Raw genomic sequence first — 27,597 nt, 5'->3', positions numbered from 1 at the left:
ACAACAATGCACATGTAACCATGGACAGTTGCAAAGGTATATGTGGCCACAGATATCCTATGGACTCTAATATTATCAGTATTAGACAACTGGCTGCACTCTTCCTTCAACATGTGTAGAGCAAAGATTCTCCATTCAAGTTAGAATGCCTTAGAAAACTGATGATCTGAGTGAAAAAGTAGTTGGTTCAAGCTCAAAACAAGACTGAGGTACTGATCAGAAAAAAGAAGAACCTCCAGAAGCTGGCTAGAACTAACTTCCACCCCCACACACCAGGGGTTTCCACTACCAATCAACATGGTGCAGAATCTTGGAATCCTGCTAGGGATGATGCTACTCCTTCATGTTTTAATTGCAGCAATGGCCAGAAGTGCCTTTAGCTAGTCAAAAGGTTCTGGGTCTTCCTACCAGATGTAGAATTAACTATGGGCACCTGTAAGTTAACCATCTCCAAATGAGACAACTTGAATTAATTTTACCTGAGGCAGACCCTAAAGACCACCCAAGAACTTCAGAGGATTAAGCATGCAGCAGCCAAACTCCCAATTAAAACAGATCACACCAGTGCTCTGAATCCTACCAGCTATAACTACAATACCCAGTCCATTTCAAGATCCTGATCCATCTCTTTAAAGTTCTAAATGGATTAGGAAGCAACAACTCAGTGATTGGCTTGAGCATTGTGTACCAACATGTTGGAGCATCACTACTGTGTATACCTGAATGATGAACCCATGGTTTGTCCACACATGAATTAGGGGTACAGTTTTCCTCATGAAGTGTACTCTGATTACGAACTGGAGTTTAGATTGAACCAGAAGGAGCTATGCTGATTTACCACAGCTGAGAATCTGGCTCAAAATCTCAACACCTTCAAGGCACAGTTTAAATGATGGGCATATTTACAAAGTTATTCCCCAAACAACCAACAAGAAGAGCAGAGTAAGCTCTTATAAGAAGCCTGATGTATTTAAAACCATGAGGTACCATTGTCATGTTAATGGACATTCTAAAATGTGAATAAAAGGTGGTTTTATAAAAGCCCTTCAGTATATCCAATAGCAGAATTCAGTCTTGAGTTAGAAAAGATCAGTGTTAGATAGGTCAATGATTCTCACTTTTCAATAATCTAGCAATTCTCTTCCACTCACAAATCCTAGAATTTCTTTATCACTTAGTCTTTCAAACAAGGCAAGAATCAATTGCAAGGATTTGTAAACCTGTTAAAACTTCCTAAGTAAACAGTTTAAAATAAAATAAAAATCAGTTAATGAAGTCTGTTCAGATACTCTACGGAAATGTTCTGCACTAACGTGAGCCAACATGGCATCATTTCAGATCTATCCCAGACATGGGACTCTCTGACTCCAAAGGAATAAAAAAAAGTTATATGCTTGAGCGATTGATTCATTGCCAGTGATTATGGAAATACTAACTATAAAACGTCTATGTATCATCTTAATAGGAATATGCACTTATTTTTAGAGAAGCGTCAAGTTTAAATTGTGTCCCTCCTTTAAACATCATAGATAAATCTTGTGCTACTAGAAGACAAAGTGATTTCAGCCAATGAAATTGAACAAATATTTACTACTAAAAGAATCCCACATAATTAGCAAATCAAATCAATCAATCAATCACCACCAAGCACATAAAAATAATCAGTTAAATGCATGTCTAGAACAGCATTTAGCTAACATAATAGAAAAATCACTTGTTAAAAGGAGTATGGCTTTGATCATAAATGGAAATGAACCAGCACAGAGCAAATTCTTACTTTAGAATTCCATTTGCTCCTGTATAAACGTCTACAGCATTGGGGCTGGAGGGTAGCATAGTAATAACCCTGTCTGCTCTTTCTGCTACATCTGCTGGGGAATCCATTACCTTTAAAAAAAAAAAAAAAAAAAAATGTAAGCTGCTGATTTTTTTAAAGAAAGTTTGAGAAAGCAAATATATATTCTTTAAATGAAGGCACAGAAAACAGATCACATAATTAGGCAAGTTCTGGTGATGGAGAGAGAAAAATTTGGTGAGGATCCTGTTGTGATGGTATGCAGAACCCCTGGGTACCACCTAGTACCTGGGATACTACTGAAACCTCTGTCTGACCAGCTTGGGCTCCTTCTCACACTGTGATGCTGTGACAGGCCAAAAACCGCTGGTATGTTTTGCATTTACACTGCACTCCATAGGCAGGGACCACACCCATCTTAGTTCAATGAATGCTTTCCAGTCAGTCACTCAGGATCAAGATAGAGAAACTCTAGCTGGCTTCTTCAGTCCAGGACCACACCATCTACTCTGGCCAAAAAGCCTGACCAGTACAGATTATTATCCAGTCCACTCTTCCCTCAAAATAGAAAAAAGACATGCAACACCAGCTTTTGTTACTAAGCAGTTCGTCTAAATACTTCACTCAAAGGCACACTGGTTAAGATAAAACATTAAACAAGTTTATTAGCTACAGAAAATAGATTTTAAGTAGCAAATGTAAAGAGATTAAAAGAAGTTACCAAATGAAATAAACAAAGTCGCAGTCTAAATTCTACACATAAACAAGCTCTTGAATTAGCAATCTCTCACCCTTGTGAGCTGATACAAGCAGTTTCTTAAATGCAGGCTGGCCAGGACTCCGCTGACCCTGACCCTCCCACCCTTTTAAAGTCCTTTTGTCTTCCAGCAGAGCCCACCCTTTAGGTGTTCAGTTGAAAAAAGTGATGATGTCACGCTCCTCCTTTTATACTCTGTTTCAGCTTGCTAGAACAGTCCATGCATGTGATGTGGCGCCTGCTTCCCATTGGTCAAGCAACCCATTGCAAATGTGATCCTTACAGCAAAGTCTTCACTGTAAACAATTCTTGTTAGGGGAATTTATTCTTGAATGGGGGAGAGAGAGTCATTAACACTGTCTGGCTACTCCACTGTAGTGCCTGAAAGGCTGTTTGTGGGAGTTTACCGCCTTGCAACATGTTCCAGTAGCATTTACAACAATGTATTATAACTTCACATACTATAGTAGCACATAATCTCCTTTTGGACTGAAACGTTCAGCAGATCAAGACTTTTAAAATACCACCAAACAAAGCAAACTTTTTACAGAAAATATCATAATTATATGACATTGGTTAAAATGGGGTTTTTGGCGTGTTCTTTTCAGACACAGGGTATCACACCTGTCACAGAGATTACTCCAAATTCTCCATCCAGGGGTACGATCATCATACTATGCACGGATCCTCCAAGACTGAGGGCTAACTATTTACTGCAAACACAAGACCATCCATGCAAAATACATCTCCACACTCTCTCTGGGGCATCCCCATAATTCTAGAAAATCAGTCCCCCTGGGATGACTGCTCCTAGGTCCCTTCTATATACAGTGGGAGGGACAGGAAGAGACTCCTCCCACAGATGCATTTAATTTTAGAGCGACATACTGTGGTTAGCTTTAACTAAAGCTACCAATGCGGTCACCAGGAGTATATTGGCAGCCTCATGCATGTTCTGGCTGATTGCCAGGGAGGCTTCCAAAGCCCAAGGCCCTCTGCAAAGAGAACATTTGGTCCTGGAAAAGTTCCGAGCAAAACCATCCCAGTCAAATTTAAATTACTGCAAAAGGCAATAGCACAACTGATAAAAGTGAAAATAAAGTGAAATCTTCAGACTTTTTGTTGCCACCTTGCCATAATCATATTGTCACCTACAAATAAAGTCAGTTTATGAACAGATACATGCAGCTAACCCTAAAAACATACCCAACAACAAAATAGATTAATAGACATTAGAAAGAAATACCTATTAGAATGACTAGACCAACCTGGGCAAGACTGTCCCAGGCAGTATAATTTCTGGAGTTCCACAGAATTTAAGGCCAGAAGGGACCATCAGATCATGTAGTCTGACCCTCCTCTATATCACAGGCCATTAAATTTCATCCCTCTATAGCTCTATATTGACTCTAATGACTTTAATTAGACTAAAGCACTTTAGACCTCAATGTAGACCAGGCCTTTGTCTCTTAGGAAATTAGGTCAGTATAACTAGGTAGTTTAGATCTAACACCCAGTGTCAATCTAGCTAAGCTACTCCCCTTGTGGAGGTGGATTACCTACACTAACAAGAGAATCCTCTGTGATGCTGCATGGAATATGGGTGACCATTTATAATATTATTAATACCAATATTACAAAATTGCAATTAATTTTACAAGATATGCCATGTAGGGTATCAGTAGAAAAGTTATGATTTGCTAAATATAAGCTTATTTGTATGTTAGCATCATCTTTCTATTGTAAGTTATAAACACGAGATATATCTGTATCTCAGACTTATGCTGTGTTCCTTGGTGACATCCCCAGACAAATTGAGATCAGCACTATCTAGACTGTTTGATTGCTCATGAAGGGTAATCAGCTGCACAATGAACCCAGAGAGAAAAGCCAGGGGCTATGCCTATAAATCAGCAGGACATTTAAGGACATACCTGTGAACAGGGGACTCCAAGAGCTTTTCCATGCCAATGTGCTGTGAATTTGTGTTTGGTACAAGCCAAATGACAAAAGATATAAAAAGGCAGCTGCAACATCTCCATAAATTGTCTTCACTCCTGCTTTACCTCTGGAATAACTTCTCTACAAATTGAAGCTTTAAGCAAAGGACTGACAGACCCATTCAAGTTTTGGATGTGTTCCAAAGGGACTTTACAAGCCAGCAAACTCACCAGTGCTGCTCAGAACCTGATATATGGACATTGAAGTCATATGGATGTATCTGAATGCTTTGACCATTTAGCATCTCTCTCTTCTCATATCTTTTATAATGAACCTTTACTTTTAGATACTAAATGATTGGCTGGCAGCGTGGTATTTTGGGTAAGATCCAAACTAATATTGACCTGGTAATGTGGCTGGCCCTTCGGGGATCAAAAGAACATTTGGCGTAGTGAGCAAAGTTTTAAATAACTTATCACTTTGCTGGACCTATTTGCTGACTGGCAGCCAGAGACTGAAATGCAATAAAGGGGGCTGTGTGATTTCTTTTTTGGCTTCTTGATAACCAGGGTGGGGGATCAGAAGCATAGTTTGTGATTGGTTAGTGAATCTAACTATAGAGTTGGCCACTAGTTATGAGAGAATCTACTTTTTTTTTTTGCAGCCTGAGTTGACCTTGGCATTTTCAGCATGGGCTATCCTAGGCACTTTGGTTCACACACTCCTCACTGGCGTATGAAGCATCTTCACTGAAGCACTACAGCAGTACCACTACAACATTCTAAAGTGTAGGCTAGCCCCAAGCTGTTGTGTGCCACACGCAGAGAACAGGAGAGACCAAGGTGCTACGAATATCCGAGGCCCCTGCAATGGCAGGGAATCGATTGGTGAGATATGTGCTGATGATTCTAATAGGCGAATCATAACCCATGCTGCAGAGGAAGGTAAAAAATTCTCAAGGACAAGCAACATACTAAATATCTTCTGCCCAGTAAAGACCAGCAAACAAAATAAAATAACAACATGATGAGTGATTAGGAAAATAAAAGTTTACTTTATAGAAAAATGAGCAGGCAAGAATATGTTTTATAATTAAAAGCCATTTTACAGCACTAAACATGTATGCCTAATTGTAACTGGTCAGAACAATAATATCAATGTAAAAATAAGTTAACACAAGTACTGCTGCATCCATATAGTCTAACCTCAAAATCCAATTTGTTACATGCAAAGTTTCTTACTGATGGAACTTAAAACCTGTGTTTTAAGAAAGGCAACATATACAAAGATTTATTTCACATTGCAACATGAGAAAACATATCTGACATATCACATCTAAAAACACAAGTCCAGACAGCAATAAAAGTCAAAATCACATAAGAGATGGAGAAAAAGACACAAACTTCATTGGCACAATTTTTATGAGTCATTGTATTCATCTGAAACATTGCAGAAAATATATAAAAAAGGATGTTCACAATTCAATATTGAATACAAATGACAACTGCTAATAAAATTATTTTAAATGTAGAAAGGGAAAAGACATTTTAAAATAAGTATTAAGAGACTTATGCTTATTTTCAGTACATTAACTCCCTTTTCCATAGCAGGAGGCTTCTTAAATGACAAAGAAAGACAAGATGGAAATTCCTCTTTGGACAAGTGTTGCAAAATTTAAATCAGCCAATACCACCATACCAAGAGCTTTTCCAAACCTAAAAAAATGAACAAATTTTGATGTCCAAGGGCAACAGTTTATTTGCTGACCACAACAATCTCACATTTTACTTGGCATAGTTACAACAACAATCAGCAGAATGCAGTGGTTTAAAAAAAAAAAAAAAGAGGGGGGGGAGGAGGGGACAGATATTCATTCCTTCTCTGAGCCTCATCTTCAAAAATCAGTCAAACCGATGTGTCCCTGACAACTGTTTTTGTTTTTAAGTAAAAAGTCAACAGCTCAAATGTCCCTCACCAGAATCTTCCATGCAGGTTTCAACATGTCCACCCACCAATTATCCAGCTGCTACAAAAGAGATCAACCTTACCATCTACACTACAGTATACTCTCTCAGAGACATGGCATCTTCAGGAGACAAAATACACACACAGTGCGTGAATTCCTGGCCCCATTTAAGTCAATGGCTGAACTCCTCCTTCTCTCCCCCCCACATTGATTTCAGTGAGGGTAGGATTTCACCCATAAAGTTTTTCCACACTTTTCAATATTTCTGTGCACCTTAAAAAAATTTTTAAAACTGAAGTTAATTTGAAAGAGATACAATGATAAGATAATATACTTTGTCTCTTTTCCTTCACATCCAATCATCTTGGTTTTCTGAGTTGATACATTCACTAACATAAAGATTGTGAAACATGATTTTTAACCTTTTAGCCAGCCCTAGACCATTAGGGTTCCAATCCTGTTTACCTTAAGCTCACACAGGTAGTTCTATTCATCACAATAGCGTCATGTGCAGGAATAAGGTTAAGCAGGATGTGCTTCTTTGTTTGTAAATGAGGTGGGAGGAATCTTTTATAATCTACTCAAGAGCCCAAATATTACATATTCATGCTAAAGAATATCCTTGATATTATGATTGTCTACTTCTATATAAACTGAGTGTATAATCCACACACTGAATCACAAAGCACAAGACTTTTTTTTTTTTTTTTTTTGGGGGGGGAGGGGGGGGGAGAGAAGAAGAGAGATTTAATTAAGGATTCCTGCATCATAAGGCACTGTTAAGATGTTTTTTTTGTTTTGTTTTTTATTTTAAAAGAAGTTTGGTTAAAAGTGAAAAAATGGGTCCATTTCAATTTGACCCCAAATTTATCCAACCATCCCTGGTCAATAGATACCTATGGATTTACACTTCAAACACTTTTTGTTTTGAAACACAAGTTTGTCAGTAAAAGGACATAAATATTACTCTCTCAATATACACAATGTATTTATGAAAATCTAAACCTTAATAGGTCCCATCAACTATTATTTAGCATGGTAGGCTTTTTGCTTGTTTTTAAACAGTGGCCATGAGAGGGAAGTGTAAAGTTACTGAACAAATACATTTCAGTTAAAGAGGAGATATGGGTCAGTTTGGATAGCTGTGTTTAGAGAATGGTTAACTTTTTCCTCTTTTTGTTTTAAATACACAAATATAGCATCAGCAGAGCAATAAGCAACATTACAAAAGGTGAAAGGAGAGAGACAGATTCCAAACACAAAATTGACGCTAGGTAGAATGAATGAAGCAATATCAGCAGAAGGGTTTGTGTGACCTACTGGCTAGCATATAGGATGTGTTCCCCTCTGTGCCCCCCCCCCAGCTGGAGAGACTGAATCTTTAGTTCAAGCTGTAGAAATTCATCCTTTTAGTTCTGGGGATCCCCAATTCAATCCCCAGTGCTGGCCGAGATGCAGCCATCATATAAGTGGGGGGTAGGCCAGAATTATGACCTAGACTTGCATACAGCTTCTTATTTGAAGTAACTGTTTCCAGCTTTCTGACGGGGTAGAAATGTCAGTTATTTATATCAATAGTTCACTAGTACAGCTGAAGATTCAGGAGCCTATTTTGGTCCTTTCACAAACACTATAAAGTGACACTAGCTACATTGTATTGACAGCATAAGTTAAAACCACTACAGTTTAAGTTTGCCCGGATGTTAGGATTGGAGGGCAAAGCTATGTAAAGACAGTCTTATATATTTTTGTTAAAGTATGCCCCATTCACACCACACAGAAAAACCTGAATCAGTTTTAGAACTGGTCCAGTAACACTTATTTCCTGTCCAGACAGAGCCTGTATCATCCAGGACAGATGGATGTATAGAAGACATGGAGCAATATTTCTTTCTATAAATGTTCATTCATTCTGTCCATGCAAAAGCCTTCTCTTTTCAAAAATAGCAGGAAACACAAGTGCCACCGACCTGTTATTATTTTTCATTTGTATTATCATAGTGCCTAAGAGCTTTACGCATGGACCCCACTGTGCTAGGTGCTATACAAACACAGAACACACAGATGGTCCCTGCCCCAAAGAGCTTACAGTCTAAGACAAGACTGCATCAAATACCTCTGCTGATGAAAGCTGTAGAACGAACGTGATCTGGCAGGAGAAACTGTACCAGGCCTCAGAAAAACTGGAAATCTACTGGCCATGTGTATAGTATGTATGTGAAATAGCTATTCTAACACTCGCCATGTTCTGATCCACAGCTCTGGCAAACGAACATTCCTTTAAATCCAGAAGAGAATGAGAAGAGGAAAACTATGCAAAATCATAAAGAGTGGACAGTATCTTCACATATCTGAATGTTTTTTTCTATTTGTAAAAAGTGGAAGCCCTCACACCTAGCCCTCAGACACTGAAATAAATGGGCTTAATAGATCAAACCACATCTACTGGCAGTATATATTACATTTGGTATTTGGACTATCAGAAGTTAACTAAAATACTTTGGAAGAGAAATAATGATGTTTAAAATTTTAAGTAATTTAGAATACTTGTGTAACTTTAAAAAGAACAAGTAAATATTGCATGAGTTAATTAAAAAAAAAAAAAAAAAAAAAAAAAAAGATGCCAACATAGGAATTGCAATATTAGAGCAGAGCAGTGGCCCACCTAGTCTAGCATCCTGCCTCCAACAGTGGCCAGGGCCAGATGTTTCAGAAGAAGAAACTCTGGAGCAGTAGGCAGTTGCAGGACAACCAATCTCCTGGGAAAGTTTCCTTCTGCACCCACTGATTGTAAGTTGGTGGATGCCCAGAAGCATAAGGGTTTGCATCCCTTCTAAAGTTTGTGTTTAATAATTTTTTTAAAAAGTATTTACTATTATAACTCAATTCATGGTCCTGTGTTTCTCCTGCAAGGCTGATGCCATTGCATACACCCAAAGCAGAACAGAAAACTCCATTTTTTAGGCTTCTTGATGAGCCTCTAGTATCTTCAACTATTTTAGTTAACACACTCTACAAACACAGGTCCTAGAAGGTATGTAAACTGAATCATAATTGGACAGACCTCCAAATTCCCACAATTTGGTCACCTCTACATCATTCCGAAGTATCCATTTTCCTGCGATTACTCCTTCTGCCACCCACCAAAAAAGCCCAACCTAAGCCTTACCTCCTCAGAGCACTTTTCAGAAGTCCCTTGTAGCTCCTCCCCTACATTGAGGTACCTCTGCCCTTTTCCTTACCTCTTTCTGCCCTTCACCCCCACAATTGGCTCTGGTCCCTAACTACAGGTGGCTGGGTTTAGCAAAAAAGGCTGTTACTGCCTGCTATTCATCATGGGAAGGCAGGTAGCCACACCTTCCTATTAGACAGGCCATTATTCCAGTTTTAAACCGGACCATCCTGCATTTGTAATGCTTGTCCTCTGACTGGTACTGAAACAAAACCAGATCTGGTTTCCTGGATGGGAGACACCATTTTGAAGAGAGCACTGCTCTACACCCACCCACCCCATCAGCATGACCTCACATGCACCAGGCCGATATGACATTCCCAGAAATACTGGAACATCCAGTGTCCTGGGGATGCCTGAATGTTCACCTTATTCCCTACACATGTAGAGCCCTGCGCGAATACAAAAATGTGGATCTGCATCCGTGAGAATAAACTTATATCCAACCCGAAATCCGCTCTCCATCCTTTATGGATATCCGCATCCACAGTGGCGGCAGCAGCCCCAAGCCACCAATCAGTTGTTCAGCCCAGCTCCATTGAACAGCTGATCCCCCACCAGTCAGCCATTTGGCAGGGCCAGGACTGACAGCTACTCCAGCCCTAACCCAGAAGTTACGGAGGTCATGGAAGAATCTATGACCTCTGTGACCATCTGCATCAGCTCCTCCATCCACAAAAGTGGTCCATGGATATAAAGCAGATTTGCAGGGTTCTATATATGTTGCTTCGTCTGACTGCTTCTGAGACTATCGCAGTAACTGGGGAACAAAGCAGTGGACAGGCAGAGACACAGCGTCTATGGACCTACAATCACCTATCCCACCCACCCTCAACACTTCCTAGCAGTGGCAGGAACCTCTTGCACTGAACACGGACATTTGACAGCGCTCACTGCTCCTGCTGCTCACCTGCTCTCCTTTCTGGCACTCCTGCTGGTTCTACCCCACACACCAGATTAAAAAAAAAAAAAAAAAAAGGCAGCCCTTTTATAGCCCAATGTTCCTTTTACAATAGCTTCTACAAGGCCACCGAGACTCAAGTTCTGAAGTCTTGCAAAAACTTCTGGGGTAAGAGTTACACCTATGGATAAAAAAGAGGAAGCTATTTTCAAGTATTTTTAAGTGTGTTATTTGTATATGAGACTACAAATGTATTCTGTTCAGGTGTGTAAACGGGCTTTTGACTTTACTTTTAAGAGCATTTCAGCTCACCTTTAAAGTCACTTAATATCTCATGTTAAGTCTTACAGCTGATGCCAAGGATTCGATTACTAAGGCAACAATGAATTGTACGAATGGTCAGCCTTGACAAGTCCCATTGCACAAATGGAATCAAGAATACAACCAATGGTACAGTCTTTTTTTGTTCTGTTTGTGTATAGTGCTTAGCACAGTATGACCCTGTTCCATGCATGGAGCTCCTCTGGGCTACCACAAAACAAAATAATAAAAGCCAAGCAACAGGCTATAAAGCTTACTGATCCATTTACAGACTTTTGGTCTTAAATCAATATTCAAAAACAGATGGAATTAGATGTCCAATTACTAGTGCATTCTATCCTGCAGTACACCTTGATAGTAACTTTATCACTATTTATAATACAGTTGTGATCAGCTTTCACAATTAAAGACATTTAGTTAGAACTGTATTTCCTACACCTACTCACACTTCCCTCATAAGCTGCTGAATATTTTTTCCCCAGCTGTCTGTCATATCACATGCTGAGTAGCCACAATATTATTTCTGTTCTGGTTTCCCCTTACCCTAGCAATATCTTTTGTCTTTAGCTCTGTTGTGCCCATTAGTCCTCCTACAAGACCATTAGAGTCCTGCAGCAGCTAAAAACACTTATTTAAAAATCAGACATTTGCTCTGAACCGTAAACCATACAATCATGCAGTAGAGTGGGTAGGATCCTGGGCCCATTAAAAAAAAAAAAAAAAAAAAAAGTCAATGAAAGTGTTGCCATTGACTGCAACAGGGTCAGCCTATCACAAGATGCACAAATGCAGGGTGTAGAGAGCAGCTTATTAGCTATATAAGTTAGCAACAAATATCCATAATTTACTTTCCTTCCCTCCTTTCTCTTCTTCTTCTCCCATTACAACCCTCCCCATCAAAATAAATAATCACTTACATAAACCTTGTTTTAAATTACGCTTAGCAAATGTGTATCAACGTCAGGAATTTTAAGAAGTTATTTTAACAAATAAGCCTTCAAAATGCACAGTTAATATTAAAATAAAGAAAGTTGATTACTATACCTGTGCTCCCGAGTCTTGAAATTCTTTGCAAGCTTCTGGGAATACGTCATATGCAACAACAGGATATCCGTGTTTTACCAGGTTTTTTGCCATTGGATTTCCCATATTACCCAGCCCAACGAATCCAACTGGGGTTTTGGAGGCCATTGCCCTAGAACACACTGATTTCAATACAATAAATGAATATTTTGGAGAAATACACCTTAAAATGTGAGAGTAAAAGCTAGTGAGCAATTTAGTTGGTATCATCTAATCATGGGGGGGAAGTAACTTCAACCTCAGTATATATTTAAATTTCATTAAATGGACAGATTTAAATCCTATTCACATAAAATGTAAACAGTGTCCTATTATTTTATACCAATATAATCTCAGTCTGAGACAAACAATTTTATATTTTATTTGGAAAACATTTCTCCAGTTTAAATATTGGATATTTTTAAAAATTGAATATTAATGAACAATACCTGAACAACAACTTTGGAGACAGAAATCCTATTTAGTCACAGAGTAGATAAGGTGGGTGAGATAACATCTTTTATGGGAAGAACTTCTAGTAGTGAGAGAGAGAAGATTTTATGCTACACAGAGCTCTTCCTCAGCTCCGGGAAAGGTACTCGGAGTATCACAGCTAAATACAAGATCATAACTTAAGTAGTTAGTACCTATTTTAAGGGACCCTTCGAGGCAGACTGGCCTCTGTCATAGGACAAAAAAAGGGGGGTTAGGGTTACGGAGTGTTGTAATAAGCCATATATCCAGTGTCTTTATTAAGACCATGATATCTAGCAAAAATTATGAATTTAAGCTCCCAGGCTTGTCTTTTGAAAGTATTGTGCAGATTTCCTTTGAAGATGAGGATGATATGTCAAATGGACAGTGACTGCTTTATGAAAAGTGTTCACCCAGAGGTGACGTTGCGTTTTTGTCTTTTGTCATTTCCCTGTGTGAGTTCATTTGAGAGCTTAGTGATTGTCTGGTTTCACTCACACAGTTCTTATTGGGGCACTTAGTGCTCTGGATGAGCTAGACCACATGTCATGAAAGGCATGTGTCAGACCCCTGGATCTTGAAAGGTGTGGTGTGAGGGGTGTTGATCACTGTAGCAGTGGAAACATGTCTACATGCTTTGCGTCTGTTGTTCTGAGAGGGTCTGGTGCCACTTGGGGTTGATGTGTCTTGGTCTGTGAGGAGCTTGCTTCTGATGATGAACTTGGAGAGGTTGGGAGGTTGTTTGAAGGATGGAAGAAGGTTTTTTTCTCTCAGTTCCTTTCCCAGAGCTGAGGAAGAGCTCTGTGTAGCTCAAAATCTTCTCTCTCTCACCAGTAGAAGTTGGTCTAATAAAAGATATTACCTCATCCACCTTGTTTCTCGAATATCCTGGAACTGACACAGCTATAACACCACTGCATATAGAACAGATAAGGCAGACAGCAACTGTATAAGCTTTCCCTCTTAGTTTTGCTACCCGCCTCAACTGAATGAGCAAGAGGCAAATTCAGGTTCCACACATTTCATCCTTTGCCTCTCTGCTGAGACAACCAGTTGTGGGTGTGGCTTTCAAGTGCAAAAGGGTTAAAGCTGCTCTTGGAGCAGACATGAAGTTGTTGTGTCACCTTGCTGTCTGAGGAGGAATGAATGGGTCATTAAAACACTGTTTGAAACCAACTCAAATCAGAGGATCTCAGACAATGAGAACAATTAAACAATCAACACCTAACAGCAGGAAACCCTGGCAGGCGGAATATGTGAACTCAGCTGGAGAACAGAGGGGAAAGATTCACATGCTGGCTCTGGAACTTTTCACAAAGTGTTCATTCTCTCTCTGATTTATCAGTTCTCATCCTCAAAGGAAAACTGCACACTTTCAAAAGACGAGCCTGGGAGCTCAAATTCATAACTTTGCTAGACACTAAAAATCATGGTCTTAATAAAGACACTGATGTATGGTTTATTACAACAATCTATAACCCACTAACAAACCCCCCCCCAAGTGCCCTCTTCCTTTGCCCACTGTGATTGGAGGGGTATTAATAGGCCACTTCACCTTGAATGGTCCTCTTGAAATGTGTGTTAACTCCTTATGCTAAATCAACGGTTCTCAAATGCGGCCACCAGGGGGTTTCTGTGCGCCAGGAGCAGCTGGGGAGGGAGGGGCAAGGATCCACCCGGCCCAGCCAGGTTTCACCTGACCGCTAGCCGGGACTTGTCGGGAGCAGCCCCTGCAGGGTGAATAACCCCTGGCCCTTAGCTCCCAGAAGCACCGTCTGCCGCCGGACTGCAGTGCCTAGGTAAGTGACCCCCCGCCCCGTGCGTCTGCCTTGGGGTCTGCACCCCTCCCTGCCAGCCACTGGCTGTCCACTAATGCCTAGGGTCCCGCCTCCCATCCCCCACCCCCTTCCATCTCTGCCTTCCCGACAGCCACCCTCTCTCCCCAGCCATGCCAGTGCCTGGGGTCCCGACTTCCACCCCTTCCCTCCCTGCCTTTCTGACACCCACCCCCTTTCCTCCCTCCCTGCCAACTGCTCGATTGCCTCCAGGGTCCTTGCGTTCACCCACTCATCCCCCCTTCCCTGCAACCGTGCAAGTGACCCCCAGCCACCCCGTCCCTAAGCTGCAGTTTCTCTGCCCTTCCCCCCGTTCTCCCCAAGCAAACCCCTCCCTGCCTCCTGCCAGGTGGCTCAGAGCAGTTGCTGCACATGTAGCCAGATGGGCTGCTCTGCAGAGTAATTCCCTCCAGCGACCTGGCAGGAGCTGCAGTTCTTCATGCACTCCACTTACCTTTCTTACCTGAAAGGTGAGTGGGACAAGTGAGGCAGCCTTTCCATTCAAAGAGCGCCTCAACTTTTGCTAATATTCTGATCAACACAACTGATGCATCAAAACCCAGAACTTTAATATTTGGACATGTATGTGTGCATGTTTATTTGATTTTCCTAACGCTAACTGAGTATATTAGGAAAAATTGTCAATGCGACCACCAGCAAGAGTTGGTGGCCACACTGTGAGGCCACCAAAAAAATTGTTGCAAGAACCACTGTGCTAAACAATCTGTTCCACCTTGAATTTAGCTGTGACATTCTGTGTACAATACAGTTCCTAGACCTGAAGAAGAACTGTGTGGCTCAAAAGCTCGTCTCTCTCACAAACAGAAGTTGATCCAATAAAGATATTACCTCATCCACCTTGTTTCTCTAATATTCTGAGATTGACACAGCTATAACATCACTGCATACAACAAAGGGGAAAAGGGGCGAGGGGGCTGGAATAAGGGCTGCTCCTTGGAGAGACAGAGGGCTCTCACTTGGGACTAAGGACAAAGGGAGAGAACCAGAGCCAGATACGGACTGCATAAGAGCTTGGCTGGCTGACTGCACTGTCTTGGCCAGGATGGACTATACTTTAACTTTTGCCTCTCTTTGCTAACCTAAGGACTTTCAGATTCCATATACCAGGTGACTAATAAATTGTTACTTTGAAAAGGCTACCCACTGTTGCTGCAAACACTCACTGAGCTCATTGCACCGTGAAGGGGTTCAGAACAAGCCTCCTGCTGGTGTCTAACATGGCTGGATTCACTGCAGGAAGCCACAGGTAAAAACAGGGATTGCTGGTGCCTGAAGGCACCATCTTGGAAGCCACAGGCCTGCCCCTGTGGAACTGTGTGAACCACTGGGGCTCAGCACGCTAAAGAGGTCACTCCTAAAAGACTAGTTACAGGCTAGGGCATAGACCAGACACTGTGGATCTGTGAAAACTACCAATTCATTTCACACAGGCCACCAAACCACGATCAAATGGTAACTGGTCACTACAGACCGTGTGGCCAGATGTAAACGACTGAAAGAGGAAGTCTCCGTGACACATTACCAGTTCCTTGAGCCATTTGATCCCCTTCACTGCTGTTTGAAGCTATCCTTAGCATTATTTAAATATCCATGTAAACAAGAACAATGCCATTAAGATTATTTATAGAGTGCTACAGTCTTCACTAAAGGAACAACTTTCATAGAAGTACAGAAAAATGGGACAGAAAAATATAGCATGATATACAATATACTAATATCGTGTGCTATTGTGGTTTATGAATACATGGAAAACAATGAGTTCTATAGGGGTAGCTGTGTTAGTTTTTAAGGACTCTTGCTGTTTGTCTAAAAATAAACTAACAAATTTATTTGGGCATAAGCTTTCGTGGGCAGAAACCCACTTCGTCAGATGCATGAAGTGGAAACTTCAGTTTGGTAGGCATATATACACATGCAAGGATGGGTGAGTTACATCACAGTGAGGAGGGCAAGTGTTAAGGAGGTAAATTCAATCAGGGTGGATGAGGCCATTCACAACACTTGATGAGAAGGTGTGAATATCAAAAGAGGGAATATTTATTTTTTTGTAGTGGGCTAGCCACTCCCAGTCTCTACTCAGACCTAGTCTGATAGTGTCAAGTTTGCATGAGGGTTCCACCTCTGCAGTTTCGCGCTGGAGTTTGTTTTTGAAGTTTTTTTGTTGAAGTATGGCAACTTTCAAATCGGTTACTGAGTGTCCAGGGAGAAGCTCTCTCCTACCGGCTTTTGAATGTTACCATTCCTGATGTCTGATTTGCGTCCATTTATTCTTTTGCATAGAGACAGCCCGGTTTGGCCAATGTACATGGCAGAGGGTTTCTGCCCACGAAAGCTTATGCCCAAATAAATCTGTTAGTCTTTAAGGTGCCACAGGACTCTTGCTGTTTTATGGAAAACAATGTAGTTTTCAGCCATTTTTTAGCACTAGCTACTGTGTATGAGTATAACATATCAGGCAAAGCATACTTCCCATGAACACAAGTGTACAATCATTCCTTTCTGACCATTCTAAATTAAAATAATCCTAGCTCAACACTAGGGCAGATGCCAGTTTTTAGGTCTCATTGCCAGTTTCAGAAGGCAATATTTCCTTAAAAGTAAGAGAAAAATCTGATTCAAATTAAACATTAAGACAAGTGAACACCAAACAGAAATGAAGATAAGAAATTAAACCATCCAAATTCAAAAGAAGAATTGCATACTCCATGGCTAGCCTTTCAGATGTCTCAGTGCTTGGAACAGAATTCTTCTTAGTTCAGAAACACTTCATTAATTATTTTAATGTTTTTTCCAACTTTAAAGCACCTTCTTAGCTAACAGCAGTCAGGCTCTGATCTACAGCACTATTTTGTTAGTATCATACTTAATAGGTTAGTTGTATTGAAAGGACTGCTGTTTAAGCCCTGGTTTCCACAACTGCCAACAACAATTATCTGGCTGGATAAATATTGCCAGTTTAAAAAAAAAAAAAAAAAAAAGCACTGTAATTTATATATATGTTGTAATACCTATATGTCCAACTATACAAAGAGCAAATCACTATAAAACAAGCTAAACATAGTAAACAAACTGAGAGCTAAAATATATCCCTGACCATACTCTTCTTCTTGAAATCTAATCCTCTCTTGGTTCTGTGATTCTGACCTTTCCTGGTTCTCCTCCTGACTTTCTAATTGCTCCTTCAGCATGTCCTTTAAAGGATCTTCCTCATGCTTTTCCCCCTGCCCCCTACAACTTTCTGTGGGGATTCCACAGGGCTCTGTCCTTGGTCCCCTTCTCTTTTCCCTCTATGTTGTATCTCTGGGTAACCTCATCCACAAGCAAATTCAACTACAGTCTCCATGCTCATGGCTCACAGATCTACCTACTTCAGACCTGCCTCCTTCTCCCAAAAAGTATAATCTCAGCCTGACATCTCCTCACAGATGTCTAGCCATCAGATCAAGCTCAATATGGCTAAAACAAATCTTGCCCCCCTGCACCCACTAGATTCTCTCTCAATCGCTGTTTACAACACCAAACTGCCTGTCCCTCAGGTCTGCAACCTAGGAGTCATTTTTGACTCTGACATCTCTCTAGGTCCTTCATCCAAGCTATGTATAACTCTTTCGGATTCTTTCTGCATAACATCTCTAAGATATGGCCTATCCTTATCCTTCATGGAACGTGAAGGGTAACAAGAAGGGTTTCTACAGGTATCTTAGTAACAAGAAGGTGGTCAGGGAAAGTGTGGGACCCTTACTGAATGGCGGAGGCAACCTGGTGACAGATGATGTGGAAAAAGCTCAAGTACTCAATGCTTTTTTTTAACCTCTGCCTTTACAGACAAGGTCAGCTCTCAGACTACTGCAATGGACAGCACAGAATGGAGAGGAGGTGAGCAGCCGTCAGTGGTGAAAGAACAGATTCAGGACTATTTAGAAAAGCTGGATGTACACAAGTCCATGGGGCCAGAAGCAATGCATCCGAAGATGCAGAGGGAGATGGCTGAAGTGATTGCAGAAAACTCGTGGCAACTGGGGGAGGTCCCAGATGATTGAAAAGAGGCAAATATAGTGCCCATCTTCAAAAAAGGGAAGGAGAAGGATCCAGGGAACTACAGACCAGTCAGCTTCACCTCAATCCCTGGAAAAACCATGAAGCAGGTCCTCAAGGAATCCATTTTGAGGCACTTGGAAGAGAGGAAGGTGATCAGGAACAGTCAGCATGGATTCACCAAGGGCAAGTCATGCCTGACCAACCTGATTGCCTTCTATGATGAGATGACTGACTATGTGGATATGGGGAAAGCAGTGGACGTGATATATCTTGACTTTTGATATGGTCTCCCACAGTATTCTTGGCAGCAAGTTGAAGTATGGGTTGGATGAGTGAACTATAAGGTGGACAGAAAGCTGGCTAGATCATTGAGCTCAATGGGTAGTGATCAATGATTCAATGTCTAGTTGGCAGCTGGTAACACGCCAAGTGCCCCCAGGGGTCAGTCCTGGGACTGGTTTTGTTCAACATCTGCAGGATGGAGTGGATTTCATCCTCAGCAAGTTTGCAAATGACAATGAGCTGAGGGGAGTGGTAGATACACTAGAGGGTAGGGATAGGATAGAATGACCTAGACAAATTGGAGGACTGGACCAAAAGAAATAGGATGAGGTTCAACAAGGACAAGTGCAGAATCCTGCAATGAGGATGGAAGAATTCCATGCATTGCTACAGACTGGGAACCAACTGGTTAAGCAGCAGTTCTGAAGAAAAGGACCTGGACAAGAAGCTGGATATGAGTCAGTGTGTCCTTATTGCCAAGAAGGCTAATAGCATATTGGGCTGCATTAGTAGGAGCATTGCCAGCAGATCGAGGGAAGTGAGTATTCCCCCTCTCTGCAGCATTGGTGAGACCACATTTGGAGTTTTGGGCTCGCCACTACAGGAAGGATGTGGACAAATTGGAGAGAATTCAGCAGAGTGCAACAAAAATTATTAGGGGGCTGGGAGCACACGACTTATGAGGAGAGGCGGAGGGAACTAGGCTTGTTTAGTCTGCAGAAGAGAAGAATGAGGGGAGATTTCATAACAGCCTTTAACTACCTGAAGAGGGGTTCCAAGGAGGATAGAGCTAGGCTGTTCTCAGTGGTGGCAGATGATAGAACAAGGAACAACGGTCTCAAGTTGCAGTGGGGGAGGTCTAGGCTGGATATTAGGAAAAGCTTTTTCACCAGGAGGGTGCTGAATCACTGGAATGGATTACCTAGGGAGGCGGTGGAAACTCCTTCCTTTGAGGTCTTTAAGGGCCGACTTTATAAAACCCTGCCTGGGATGATTTAGTTGGGGTTGGTCCTGCTTTGAGCAGGGGGTTGGATTAGATGACCTCTTGAGGTCCCTTCCAGCCCTAACATTCTATGATTCTATCCATCCACAAACCTAGCACTTTCATCCAGAGACTCATCATCTGACATCTCAGTTACTGCAACATCCTTCTCTCTGGCCTTGACAAATGCAATCTTGCCCCACTCATATCCATTCAGAATGCTGCTGCAAAGATCATTTTCCTAGTTCATCATTTTGAACATGTTACCCCTCTCTTTGCATCCTCGCACTGGCTCCCCTTTCTCTGTTGTATCAAACAAAGTTATTTGTCTTCACTTTCAAGGCCCTCCTCAACCCATCCCCACACTGCCTACCATCTCATTCACTATTGAGAAGTCGACTTCTGCCTTCATCGTCCATTTCTTAAATTTTCAGACAAGCACTTTCTCTATGCTGCCCCATGCACTAGGGAGGGGAACTTCATAAATCGCTGCAAAATTACCTGTGATGCCTACAAACAAACAAACAAACAAAAACACTTGACAATAGTTAGTCTGCTGGTGTGCTGAGACCACACACATTGTCATACTGACTGATATTGTCACACTGTTTACTAGTATTCTCCCATTTGTCTGTATCAATCTGTCAACTCTAATCTTATATTTAGATTGTAGGCTCTTTGGGGCAGGGATCATTTTTGTTCTGAGTCTGTACAGCCCCTAGCACAATGGGGTCCAGGTCCCCGAGTAGGGCTCCTAAGTGCTAAGGTGATATAAACAAACCATCTGATTATACTAATTGGAACACATCTGAATGCCTGGGTAACTGGATATTTTCACATTTGTTATAAAGTAAATTCCATCACGGTTTTTATTTCTTATATAATTTTCAGTTACCATATCAGTAGTTAAACCAATTGTTGAATAAGCCTCATTAAGAATAATACAACTTGATTTACAAGAACTTTGAAAATATCCCGTTTCTCCTATATTCAAATACAGACAAATTAAACTATTAAAAATAAACTGCCAAAGTTGACTTGTAGAGGCTGTTTTCAACTAGTGGTATTTGAAACTTTGATTTACTTTAAAGTGGTCACTTGAGACAGTGGGTTGCTGAGTGGAGGTGATTTGGAGTGAAGCATCATTGTCGCAAGATCCACTTCCCATATCTACATCCTAGACAGAAGAGGCATAATAAGTAGATGCCAGATTTAAAATATTCAAAGAATCTAAGTTTAGAGATAGGCCAATAACTGATCTTTGTGTTCCCCGGCAGTTCTGAAAACAAAATTTGGTTTGGGTTGAACTGAATAAAACATAACTGCAAAAAATATCAGAAAATATTTCTTCAATCAATTTCAATTAAATGAATCCTCCTGAAATGGACTTTTTCAGCTGGTGACAGGATACTTTCTTATAACTGTTATTCCAGGAGGTAGAGCACTGACCTGGGTTGTGAAATGTCCAGGTTCAATTTCCCCCTCTGCTGGGTGTAGAGACAGAGTTTCAACTTGGGTCTACCATACTGTAGGAGAGAGACCTACCCATGGGATATCCTGGAGCAGATCTCTCCTGTCAAAAACCTTTCATAAATAAATAGTCATTGGAACAGGGACTTGAACTTGCTGAGTGCCATAACTACTACGCTATAGAATCATACTCTCTCTCTGTCCCAATAACAATGAATAGTTACTGAGCTAGACAGAGAGAGAATGACTCTATATGCTGATGGTTAGGGCACTCACCTAGTATCTGGGAGACTCAAATTCAAAGTTCCTGCTCTAATGACCAAATATTCATAGAAAGCGGAACAGCTTCACAACAGGAGAAATTGAGAGAGACCTGCCCACAGACTATTCCTTAGTTTAGTGGATGGGGCACTCTCCTTCAGTGTAGGAAACCCAAGTTCAAATCCCTCTTCATATCAGGCAAAGGGAGGAACTGAACCTGTCTCCCACAGCCCTGATGAGTGCTCTAACTACTGAGCTAAAAGTTTTAAGGGAGGCCACTGCCTCCTCCTCTCTGATTCCTCAATAAAAAGGTTTGGTCCTACGCTATTTGACAAGTTTGTGAATAGTTTTGAGTTTACCAAGCTGCACTTTTTGGCAAATAAACTATTTTTTGCAAATTTTTCACCCAGCTTTAAGTTAGCCTACCCTTCACTTATCAGAAATAGAACCACAAACACTGGTTAAGCATATGGGTCTGAAATTCACTGCTGGCATAAGCACATGTACAACTTCATTAATTCCAATGGAACTGTGCCTAGCTACAGCAGAGGTTAACTTGGCCTGTTTATAATGTCTTCTGGCTCAATAGCTGAAATACTTTCAATTGCTCTGTCATGAAGAAACTCTTGGCTAGGCCTTTCCTTCACTTTACTGGCAAACAAAAATTCTGATCCTGCAATCACCCATGCAGGCAGACTCTTTTGCCTATACAAAACCCAGTTACTTGGAGGATCCACCTGCACTGATCCAATTGCAGATTCAGGGCCTTCAAATGGAAGGCTTTCCAGACTATAAATTTAAATGTTCCACTTTTAAAATAAGTCTATAAGAGTAATGCTAAAATACATCAAGATTTCACAGTTTTGCTGAAGAATTCTATAAAACTGAGCAAATCTCTGCCTGTTTCTTGATTAATGTTAATAGGCAATTGCGGAAATATGAGTGAGATATTTCCAGGGTAGATGTCCACCTTATATTAATTTCCGTATGAGGTAAGTATTATTTTACAGACACTGGGCAGTTGGGAGCATTAATAAACAAAGTTTGTACTTTAGAGATAAAAATGTAAGTATTACATATTTCTCTCCAAACATGCATGTAATGTTACGATTCACATTTGACCTTGTGATTAAGTACTACATTGGATTTCATTCCAATTGTCATTAGGCTAATAGGGCTAAAAGTTAGTGGTGCTTCAGTCAATTATATGGCACCAACTGAAACACCAACCATTTGAGTGGGTCCACATTATCCATCCTGAATTGATACAAGGTTTGTTTGTGGCAACAACAGGGCTGCCTAACAGATTCAGTGGGATGGAGAGTAGGTTGTAATCTTTGATAAAAATAACAGCACTCCCTCACAGTTGGAAAACTTTCTCAGTTTGCCAGCAAAGCCTCTCCACCATACCTCCTTCAGCAATCAGGACCCCTCACATCCCAGAAAAGGTTTCCCCCATCATTCCCCCACGTATTTTAAACACACGCACACAAATTCCAGATGGAAATCACCAGATGAAACTGCACATCCTGGCCATCTGATATCCTCATACAGAAAGGTCCTCACACACAAATATTCCCCCTACATGTTTCTCTATTGGCTGAATTAACACCCCCAGTACAAATGTACAAAGTCAGCAATCCAGATATGGTTTGTCAGCTGCAAGTAGCAGTTCAACAAGCCACTAGGGAACTCACAACGTACTAAAGAGGTTCACTGGCTGTGGGAGCTGTCAGATCTGAGAACTGTCAAACCCCTAGACTAGTCAGAATTAAAACGGGAGGACAACAAGACTAACATGTATGTAGGCAGAAAGGGAAGGAGAGATCATATGAATGACTAGCACTGCCTTTAACAGGCAACAGTAAGTTACATTTATGCCCCTGATCCTGCAAACACTTCACAGTCAATGGGACTTTATGATAATCACATAAGTTTCACCGCACAATCAATTTAAGCACTTAGGGTATGTCTACACTGCAATATAAGACCATGCTTAAGCTCAGGTTCAAGCCTAACCCCTCTCACGTCTACACTGGAGTTGTACTAACTCAGGGCTCTGCTGCATACACTGCAGGTTTCTCACCTTAAAATATTCCCACCTTAAAATAACATCTCCCTTTGCCAATAGGGCCACACAAGAACAGTTGTGTCCCCCAAAATGTGAAAGGCCTGAAATAATAAAACATCCCTTTTTCAGCAAGTGCACTATACGCACCCCACCCCACCATATGCCAATTAGTTATGAAATTTTTATAAAACAGAAAAAAGGTTGTAATTTTAACTTTACCATTGTCTCTGCACTTCTGTAACTGCAGTTAACAAGGCTAGTGGGTCCAGAGAGAGTATGTGGACTGAAGCATCACAATACATAATGGTTCAGTTTAGATATGTAACATTTTATGTCCTTGAGATACCACAAGAATTAGTTCTGTGCTCCTCCACTGAGCTACTTTAGACACTAACCCTCAGTTTCTTGCCCTATTTCAGGGCCTCATCCTCTATTGCCTGTTGTTCATCAGGAACTCAAACCATGGCCCAATGTACCTTCACAGACTGTTCTCAAGGGAAGCATTTTTCTGATGAAGTTATGGTTGATGTTCTTGAGAGAGCAGACCAGCAGGTTCTATACCAGAAGCAGAGGCACAAAGGACTGGAGCAATGGCATGCTGACAGGTAAGAAGAAAGGCTGAGGCTTGCCGCCCAGGTGGAGGACAGGGTTTCAGCAAGGGAGCAGTTGCTTGCAAAGCAGTTCCTGGAACAGGAACAGTGGCTAAGGGAGGAGGACAGAGCTCAAGAGAGAAAATGTTTCAGCAACTCACATTCTTCATGGTTGCAAGAGCACTGGCCCCTACTATTTCCCCTACATCACAGCCTGATCCCCCTGCGTCATACCTCAGGCATGCAGTAGCTTGGATAACTCCATGTTGGAGTAGCCCAGGCATTCAAGCCTCATGAGCAGATGGGCAGGGCAACTAAACCCCATGCAGCCTTCCTTCTTCAATCCCTCTCCTGTGGGATATCGCCACCGCCCTCTCCCAGAGCCTAGTGAGGGGAAAGAAGGGAAGAGAGAGAATGCAGGGCCAGGGAGCAGGTAGTGGTAGGGGGTTTGGATTGCGTTTGCAAAGTTTCCAGCACTTTTTGGGAGTGGGGGGAGAGAACAATGTTCTTCCAGTATGTGTTCAGGTGTGTTGTAATGGTAGCCAGTCTGCCTAGCACTGGGTGACGTACTGTTTTAATACCTGTTTACAAATAAAGCCTTTTAGGTCTTCAAGGAAGTTTACTGCTAACACTGAATCACATGATATAATCATGATTTCAAATAATAAATTGTACCTTAGTAAGCAAACGCTATTACTCTATTTATCAGGGTACAGCAATTCACATTTCAATAAATTCCATACAATAATCCATGCTGTCCCCCCCAATTCATTAATCATCATGTTGTTCACAATTATATTGGATGACACTCAAGTCCACACACCTTCCAAAGCACTAAACACCCAGCCCCAACATTTAATTAGCCCCTTTCTCCCCCACAAGCATATTTGTACAGGTATTATCCTCCCCTTTTCCACTGGGCCATGCAAGTCCATAATGTGAGAACACAAAAGTATCCCTGACTTCTGCTGCCTGGGTGCAACCAGCTCCCACAGTGGTAGCTGCATTTTCTGGCAGAGGGTACCGATTCAGCAGCCATAGGTCCATTCAGGGGAAATGGCTCACCTCTGGCTTCATAAAGGTTGTGAAGAGCACGGTAAGGCACTGTAATGCGGACAGCACTGATGACACTGGCATCTAGACAGATCTGTAGACATCTCCAAAGTGATTTTAATCTGCCAAAAGCACATTCAACAGCCGTTCGACACCTGCTGAGAATGTAATTATAAACCTTCTTTTGTCAGGGCCTATGAAGTGGTCCCTCAGAATAACAGTGGGTACAGGAGCTCCCTTTATGTCAATGTCATTTGGTGGGAATAGTGTCACAGCCAGTCCATGAATGTAGACTCCTGGGTGGCAAAAAACTTTAGCATCATGAACTTTTCCAGCACAGCCCACATTGTCATTCATAAATCAGCCTAGCCTCTGAGGACCACAAGGGCCTGCATAACAATGGAGTAATAACCTTTACAGTTTATGAACTCATGTGCTCCTTGAGGAGGGCAACCTATGGGCACAAGTCTCATCAGTGGCCCTGGTGCAGATACCTCATTCTCTTAAATCCAGCAAACATCTCTGGAATATCTTTAATGCCTGCCACCTTGGGGTAAACCACATGCCCCACTGCCTCAGATATCTCTGCCACCACTTTACCCACAGTAGACTTTATAACCCCCAACTGGTTGGCAATGGACCTGTAGCAGTCCAGGGTAGCCAACTTCCCAGACAGTTATAGCAACCCACTTCTGGACTGGCAACGGTGATCTCAGTTGTCATTCTTTATGCTGAACAGTGGGGGCAAGCTGCTCACAAAGCTTCAGAAATGTTGCTTTCTCCATGCAAAAGTTCTAGTCCCACTGCTGGTCATCCCAAGCCTGCATGACAAAGTGATCCCATCTGTCTGTGCTTGTGGGCCTGAGCCAGAAGTGCCAGTCTATGTAGGGAATGTCAGCAGCTATGCCAACTGTACTGAGCAGCATCTGTCAGGGTGAGTCTGCCATGTCATGCCAGCGTACTCTTTCTCCTCCTCCATCAGGAAATCCATCAGGTACCTTCGGCGGGGCAGAATACACCACCAAATTGTCCACCAGCACCTTCTGGATGCTCTGCCAGTTTCCTGACACAGGAGTGAAAGCGCAAGCAAGAGAAGTTCTTCAAAAGGTGCATCCTCCATGGGCTCCCAGCTACTGGAGCTAGCAGCACAGACCAAAATGACTGCTCAGCAGGTTGTGTTGGTAGGCTGTTCAAACTTCCTATGACATGCAAGATTTTCCCACAGTTTATCATGGCCATAGGGTAGAGCATCCACATTTCAGGACAGCAATAGGGACTCTGGAATATGGTTGGTTTTACTTGGGTCTGCGGGCTCCAGTGTGGACTCCAGAGCCCCAGGTTTAAGCACAAGTTCGAAAAGTCTTAATTCAAGATTAAATAAACAAACAATGTAGACATTTAAGCTCAGGGCTGCCTTACACAAATCAGGTGACTCAATTCCCACTAACCCTGGGCTTGCATTGCAGCGTAGAAATACCCTGAGAGTGAAATCCTGGCTCCAGTTTTACCAGTGGAAGTTCTGCCATCGACTTCAATAGACCCAGAATTTCACCTCATACTGCAGTCATTGCTCTCTCAAGTCTCTATGCAAAAAATTAAGCAAATCCATTTGCCAACCTTAAAACCTCAAAAAAGGGTTTATCTCCCCTCCCTTTCTAAGGTAGTTATTTCTTTGAGATATATAAAGTTACTTTGTGATTCTTGAGGGGAACTGCATTCTGGATCTCCTCTCTCACATATATTGACCATAATCAAGCTGTCATGTTTAAGCCAGTGAACAAAATCATAATGCTACTTCAAAACTTTTATAGAACCTTCTTTATGAACAGTTTAGATGGCAGGTATGAAATGTAGTGACAATTACTATTGATGGTTCTGTGGTGAAAGACACCAGACACACAAATGGTACTGAGAATAAGTCTATTTCATTTAATTTCACTAACATATGACCAAGTGTATCCATTATTTTGTATTCCACCTGAACAACTAAAAACTTTTTTAAAAGTCAGTCTCAGAACTGTGAAAAGTTTCAACAGATTGTGTTAGTGGAAGAGATTGCTTTACTTTACTATGTCACTCAAATTTAATTTTAAAATAAAATTAAGAGTCAGACATTTGTTTTCATTGACATGGAAAATAAAATGATAAAAAGCACAATAGACTTAAAAACTATACTTAAAAGTAATAGAGTTGTTTCAGGTTTTACCCCTTTTGCTGAGTCCCCTATCAAATTTTGTCATTTTAAAGTTACATTCCCCTTTTTAAAAAAATATACACATATTGCTTTTTTGTTGTTATGAGAAAGACACCAACCAACACAGGGGAAACTGACTGAACTACACAAGAGAAACAGTAAAACTGACTATAAACAAAGTGCTGTCAAATGCACAAAATAAACAAATTAAAAAAACTGTAGATAAAAATTCTACTTTTTTTCACTTTTGTAATCTTAGATATTACTTGTAGCAACACTAGGTAAAACAATGTCAAACAAAAGTATGACCTTTAAATCACCAGTATCCCTTTAAAAGGTAAACTAGGAGAC

General features: G+C 41.3%; 1 protein-coding gene across 1 annotated transcript in view; it reads right to left on the bottom strand.

Annotated features, from left to right (window-relative positions):
• HIBADH (3-hydroxyisobutyrate dehydrogenase) overlaps nt 1-27,597 on the bottom strand; it is a 129,412-nt gene that overhangs the window by 100,808 nt on the left and 1,007 nt on the right. The window contains exons 2-3 of the mRNA XM_067561643.1: nt 11,958-12,118; nt 1,778-1,887 (exon numbers count right to left, since the gene is read on the bottom strand). Coding sequence (XP_067417744.1) covers nt 1,778-1,887; nt 11,958-12,118 — 271 coding nt within the window. The remainder of the gene's footprint in view (nt 1-1,777; nt 1,888-11,957; nt 12,119-27,597) is intronic.

Source organism: Emydura macquarii, unplaced genomic scaffold (assembly GCF_026122565.2).
Source record: "Emydura macquarii macquarii isolate MOO-44397 ecotype Brisbane River unplaced genomic scaffold, CSIRO-AGI_Emac_v2 contig_2422, whole genome shotgun sequence".
NCBI lineage: Eukaryota > Metazoa > Chordata > Testudines > Chelidae > Emydura > Emydura macquarii.
This window is presented reverse-complemented; position numbering and strand designations above follow the sequence as displayed.